This window comes from Cebus imitator, unplaced genomic scaffold (genome assembly GCF_001604975.1).
Source record: "Cebus imitator isolate Cc_AM_T3 unplaced genomic scaffold, Cebus_imitator-1.0 Scaffold45, whole genome shotgun sequence".
NCBI lineage: Eukaryota > Metazoa > Chordata > Mammalia > Primates > Cebidae > Cebus > Cebus imitator.
The window spans coordinates 15,298,133-15,304,757 of NW_016107360.1; the positions used below are offsets into that span (position 1 = coordinate 15,298,133).

The window sequence follows — 6,625 nt, forward strand, 5'->3', positions numbered from 1 at the left end:
GCTCGAGGCTGTTCTCAGTCGGACAGTGGGTCACCTTGGAGCAAGGATCAGGGGAGAAAGATGGGTGCGGGGGATGGGAGAGGCCACACTTAATCTGCTAGTGATTCAACAGGGCCGCTTAAAAAATAAACAAAAAGGGCCAGATTCTTCCATTCCCAGATGCTGCTTCACTTTCTTGCTGTTTGCTCGAACAGGGTGAGCAGTGACCGAGCTCTTAGTGTCTGAGGGCCCTTAAAAGAGGCCCTGCAGTCCTGGACACAGTGCCAGGGAGAGCAGGTTTTGTGCGCATATGGAGGAAGCAAGCGCGAGTCACTCTGGTGCCTGAGACAGGCAGAGGGGACAGACGGCTCTCTACTTTCGGCAAACTTCTCTCTACCTGGGGAGGGCACAGTTCCTCCTCTGTCTCTGGCTTCATCCCCCCCACCCCGCCCTCTGGGGTTTGAATGAACAGGTGCTAACACACCCGCTAAGAAGGGCGAGTTCAGCATCCGCGTCAGCAGCTGCTCTTCACCTTTGCTCCTCGGCGGCTGCCAAGCGCACCAAAGGCCCAGGGGCGTAAAGCTGGGGGCGCAGAGGGAGAGGACGACGCTGTCCTCTGGAGAATGGGGCGCGGGCCTCGCTGTGTCGGCTCAGGAAGTCCTGCCAGCCGCGGGAGGGGCAGGGCAGGGTCAGCTCGCGGCTGCACTTGGGCAAGCGGGAGCTGGAGCTGTCGCCGCCTGCGCAGAGTCCCTCCTGTGGCACAACGGGCGGGTGAAGGGTCGACCTCCTTTCTGACTCTGCGAGCTAATGTGGGGCCAAGCCTCCAGGCCCACCCGCTGCCGTGCGCTCGCCGCTCCCCACGCTGCGCGGTCCCTTTCCCCGGCAGGCCAAGTCAGCGCGGGTCCTAGGCCTGGGTTCGCAGGGCGCAGGACCCCTGCCCCCAGGGCGCCCACTGCGGGCGGGATGCGGGCAATGCAGCCTGTGCCCGGGTGGCCACCGAGGGGACGCGACGCCACCGCCTGCAGCCTCTCCCCGCGCCGCCTGCCAGGACCCGTCGGGCCTGTGCCGGCTCGGGCAGTGCCCACCGGGCCCGAGAGTGGCAGCGTTGGCCAGGCCCACCCCAGACCTGCCCCGTCCCGCTACCACTGCACCCACTTTCTGCTGCCCTCATCGGTCCTCGCAACTGTCCCCGCTCCTCCCCCTGAGGCAAAACTGTACCAGAGGGCATCCTGGCGAGGTCATGGCCACCCCGCCCAGGATTCCAAAACAGACTCAATCCTGTTTAAGAGGTTTAGCTCCCCAGGCGCTATTAAAGTTAAGTTTTTGGTGGCCTTTTATAAGGAAATTGCTAATCACACAGAATTTAGCCTCTGATCGGCCAGACATTTAAACGACGCAGAGTAAAACCTTCCATTTTTAACATCCACTCTGGTGTTTGCTGGAAATTTGCCACCGATTTTAGGCTCGAGTTGAAGGTTACCAGGATTTATCATTGTTTCCCCAGGATGTTTAACCATCATGGGCTCCTCTTCTTTCATTTAAGACACTTGAAAAAAAATTCTTGTAAGCGCTTTGGCCATTTTGTTTAAGAAATTTGTTTTAGCTCCTACGGTTTTGTAATCCAGAAATATTTCTGAAATGAGAAGTGGGGAGTATTGGAGACAGAAAACAGCTGTGTACCGGGAAATAATAAGTAGCATGCAAAAATATCACAGCTAATAGATGTCCTTTACGAGTGGAAATATCTATGTTTAATTGCCTTAAAAATGTGGGGTGGAAAAACACAATTATGCATTGTGATAACAAACCTGTACAGTTAATTTCTGAATAATACAAAACAAGTGCTGAATTTTTTTCTTGATGATTGAAATACTTGTCCCCAAATTATGACATCAGACACCCAAATATCATGTTGCCCCATCTGCAAATACTTGAAGAGGAATAGTTACCAATTGAATGCCTTTAGATTCATTCTTAATAAAAAGAAAATTGCATAGCTTTTTATATTGTTGCAAATGCATCTCCCAATATCATTGTCAGCTTAGTAATATTCTCAATAATTTAAAATTTCCATTTTTTAAAAGATACATAATATATAATTCCTAATAATTATAAACACATCATTTTACTCATCTGATTTTAATAACATGCATTTTATAATTACTGTACAACCAAAATAGACATTGAATTATGCTGTGTGCATGTCTTTATTCAACAGTATATTCTGAGACATCTTGTTCAAACAAATTAAATAAATTGAAAAGAAAAAGGAAAAAAATCCTTCCAGTAGAAACAGAATCACAGTGCTTTACAGACAAAAGGAAAGGAAAAGAAGTTCTCATACGAAAAGAGATTTATTATTACATAGAAAATTCTCACAATAGTTGAAACACACTTCAGAAACTAGTAAACACCTTAGATAGAGTTGTGCCAATTACTCAGCCCACAAGCATCTGCTTTGTCTTAATTAGACGGGGGAGGTGAATGACCACTGTTTATTTTCATTTTCCTCATTAATTATGAAAAACTGCATTTAATTCATCTTGCATGGTGAGAGATTGGCTGCGCAGATGTAAGTCGTAAGGGAAGTGGCTGTCGGTGGGCAACCTGAACATGGCACCCTGCCCAAGGGGACCCCTGGGTGGCACTGCACAGTAATGCATGCCGTAATTGTAATTTTTGCCATAGTCCAAGGTTTCTTCTTGCTTCAGGGAAAATATCCCATTATAGTTAATTGGGGGAGGACTTAAGGGACCTTCAAACTGAGGACTGGCACACTCAGGGGAAGTACTTTCATAGAAGGATTCATACGCACTGCAATAATTGTAGGGTTTCATGGCCTTGGAATTATCAAGAGTCCCATGCCCTGGGGGAGTGGTGAGCTCAGGGCTGTGGTAGGGTGGGTAGAAGGTAGAGTAGGGTGACCTTGTGTGGTGCGCAGCCTCCCCACCCTGACCCATCAGGAAACTCCTGGCGTTGAGCTGCAAGCAGCCTGCCACCAAGTTTGTAGTTGGCTGGGAAAGACCTTTGCATAAGTTTTGGACGAATGTGAGCAGATCTGGTCTCTTGCCGATTCTCAGAATTTCAGAAAGTGCCCAGATGTAGTTTTTGGCCAGTCGTAAAGTCTCTATTTTGGACAGTTTCTGGGTTTTAGAATAACAGGGGACCACTTTCCTTAAGTTGTCCAGAGCGTCGTTGAGGCCATGCATCCTGTTCCTCTCGCGCGCATTCGCTTCCTGTCTCCTGAACTTGACCCTTTCCAATCGGAGCTTGGTTGTCTTTTTTTTCCTAAGACCCCTCCTTCTAGGCAACCCATTTTCATCTTCCTCTTCCCTGTCTTCCTCCTCTTCTTCTTTCTCAGTTTCTTCTCCAGGGGCCCTTTTGATGCTCTTTCCTCGAAGGACAATTTGTTTGCAAAAGCTTTCTGGTTTCTTAATTTGCTTCTGGTCCTCGCATTCTCTAGAAAACTTTCTGCACATCTGGGATTCTGGCATTACAACAGACTCATCAAATGGTAGTGTTAACATGGTTCTCTAATCTTAAATTACCTGAAAAAATGCCAGCACAATATTTAAAGAGTTTTCATTTTTAAAATTTATACACTTTAGACATATTTAATTATTTATTCATAAGACTACAAAAACACATGAAAAAGACTGATTCTAGGACTAATTTTTTAACATTAAATATAATTTTGAGTTTGCGCAGATTAGTAATTATGAAGACATTGATGCATCCAATAGGATTAATTTATGTAAGCAAATTATTAAAATAAAATAAAACATGAAGCATATAATTATTGTAATACCACCACCATCTCCATTTTTTCTTTGCCTTTAAACTGGATTTTAATACCCCAGAAAAGATTGTGGAATTCAAGCAAATGCAAAACATGATATTGCAATGCAGAATTTCATTAATTCTAATTCTCCTGAGCACAAAATGAGAAGATAAACCAGTTTTTAAAATGGAAAGTACTCTCTCTCCATTAGCTGACAAATTCGTGTTCTATTTTTGTGTCTTTTAAAAACAACAACAACAACAACCCTAACTTTATTTGCTGTATCACACAACTGTGAATTTAGATAAGTGGATGTGGGAATATACAAATTTAAAGAAAAGATTATAATCAGAGTCAATTTTAAAACTGATTTTTTTTTCTGATCAGTAAAGAATTATGTAAAAGAGCACTATTTTCCCAGGCTTCAAAAAGAAAAGGGGATTAGGCTAATTTGGAATAAACTCTATAAATAGATTTTAAAAATAAAAATCACTAACAATTTCTTTTAATCAAAAAAAAATTGAGGCTGCTTTTATTTGCAATTAATTTTTTTCCAAATATAATTGTCTGTTTACTGCTGTTCAAATCATCCTGGACAAAAACCACTCTCGTAGTGTTTTTGTTCTACGAGCCATAGAAGTCTCCCTCTAGCTAATATCTGACAGGAACGGTCCAAGGATTCTGACTGCAATTGTGCACGTGTGTTCAGAATCCCAAATGAAAGGGGAAAATAATTTGTGTTTCAAATGCATTTTGGTTTTTGTTTGGTGAAGCAGCAAGTATTTTCATCTAAAGTCTTCAAACAAATAGGCACATTAATGCACAGACTTTTCAATTTAACAATCTCCAGCCCCCTCAACACACATACATACACATGAACACATACACAAACTCTTAGTAATGTCCACATACTTGCAATGTTACATAATAGCAGCGAAAGTATGTGATAATTACATCATAAGAATGAAATATGATAAGAAGTTATAGATGGCAAAGAGCATATAAATACTATAAGACAGTGACACTGTATCTTTAAATACTTGCATGCAAATCCAGCATCAATTGAAGTATATCTTTATTTATATTACCTTAGGTTTTAATTTCATTCAATAATCAGTTTTCATTTTGGGTCTTCCAAATCTTTTCAGGCTGAGTGTCGCATCGTCTCCTGGAGTCTCTAGATCTGTGTATATCTGCACTATCTCATTGATCTCTAAAAAGTGACATTGATGCCAACTGCCAGAGCTGGTACCCATGCCATCTGCTAGTGACGTCACAGGGCAGAGAGAGCCATGTGATCCTCTCTCTTGGGACCTTCATTCTGCACTGATCATCTGGCATCCCTGTAAGTGGGTACCAGCATTCATGCATCAACACAGAAGGTTAGACTGATAGGAAAAAAATCTGCACCAGCATTTCACGTACAGTAGGTGCATTTCTCCTCGAGCTGCTTCGGCTTCACTGGCAATCTGTAGAAATAGCTGTGTTAGTGTTCAGTTTCGCCCTGCCAACGGTGCAACTATTGGGTGGTCGTTAATATTCCATTCATTTACAAGGTGGGCTTTTGTGTGAGCAAGAGGTTTTTGTTGTTGTTGATGATGTTGTTGTTTTGTAAAGATCACCATCCCATTTGTGCACCTGGGTACCCAGGGAATGAAAGCCATGAAAAGGAGCTGGAAACTGGTCTTAAGATGCTTAACCAAACTAAGATTTGTGTAAGTGAACAGGGGTCAACAAAGGTCTCATTTCCTTGTTTTGTTTCACAGCATGTAAGTTATGAGTATGTGTCTGTGTGTTCTCTTATTAACATGTAAGTCTTCTGTGCTTCTTAGGGATTTGGAATAAAAGAACAGCTTCTCCATCTGGGGTCTGTGAAAGACATCCCCAAATGCTCCCCTTCCTACACTTGCTGGTATATTTCACCAACTTCTGCAGAGACACTGGAAGTCCATTGTTAAGGATTTCAAACAACATACTCTATCCTCTGCGGAAAGTCGCTAACTTCACTCTTTTATTGTCCCTTATCTCTTCCCAGCGTTAACTTGCTTGTTCCTTCTCATTTCATTTCAGACACAATAAACATAAAAATGATCACTTAGGTTTTTGTCTTCCTCTCCCTGACATTCTGCTGAGTATTTTAATCAAAGATTAGCTCTCCTGTTTTGTTTTTTTAAACTTTCAGATTTTTTTCTTTCTCTTAAAAATCTTGTCCTCACATTTCTTTTGTCTCTAGATCGACATCAATTTAAATATCTTCTTGTTCTTTTCTCAGTGTCCAGTTGTTTTTCCCTATCAGGTGTATTTCAGATTTATCTTTTTTACCATTCCTCACTTTTGGTTTCTTCTTAACAAAAGCAGGGTGGAAACAGTTAAGCAAAGCTGGCAAAGCCTTTTAGATAAAGCAAAGTGCGGAGCCAGAGACAAACTCCACCTTCCTCCTCTTTTCTCTTCTCTTGTCCCCCTACCCCTAAAAAGGACATTTGATTTCAGGATTGCCTATCAGTAAAGTAAAAAGTGCACTTACAAAAAAAAAAAAAATAAAAGTTTTAAAATAAATAAACACAACCTTTGTTGTTTGACAACTGAGTAATCTCTTTCTATAAAGTGAGAGAGTATGCTTTTGGTATTAAAGTAATCCCTGGCTGAGCTGTAACTGTTGAATCTGTGTTAGCATTCCCCTTATAAATCCCAGTTTTGAAAGGTTTAGAATTCTGCTGTGTTAATGCACTTTGGATCCAAATTGGCACCAGAGGTCTCACGCTAAATTCAATTTTGCTCCTGTCATACCTCACTCATTTCCACCTTCTTCAAAAAGTTGCTCGACTTTTCCTGGACAGTTCTAGAAAAGATGGAGAAGCTGGCAAA

At 42.3% G+C, this 6,625-nt stretch overlaps 1 protein-coding gene across 1 annotated transcript; it reads right to left on the bottom strand.

Moving 5' to 3' along the window:
* Positions 1 to 1,707: 1,707 nt before the first annotated feature.
* Positions 1,708 to 5,196, bottom strand: NEUROD6 (neuronal differentiation 6). Its single transcript, XM_017527125.2, has 2 exons — positions 4,849 to 5,196; positions 1,708 to 3,527 (listed from the first exon to the last, which is right to left on the bottom strand). The coding sequence occupies exon 2, from the start codon at positions 3,504 to 3,506 to the stop codon at positions 2,493 to 2,495; it is 1,014 nt and encodes a 337-aa protein (XP_017382614.1). The 5' UTR covers positions 3,507 to 3,527; positions 4,849 to 5,196; the 3' UTR covers positions 1,708 to 2,492.
* Positions 5,197 to 6,625: the final 1,429 nt, after the last annotated feature.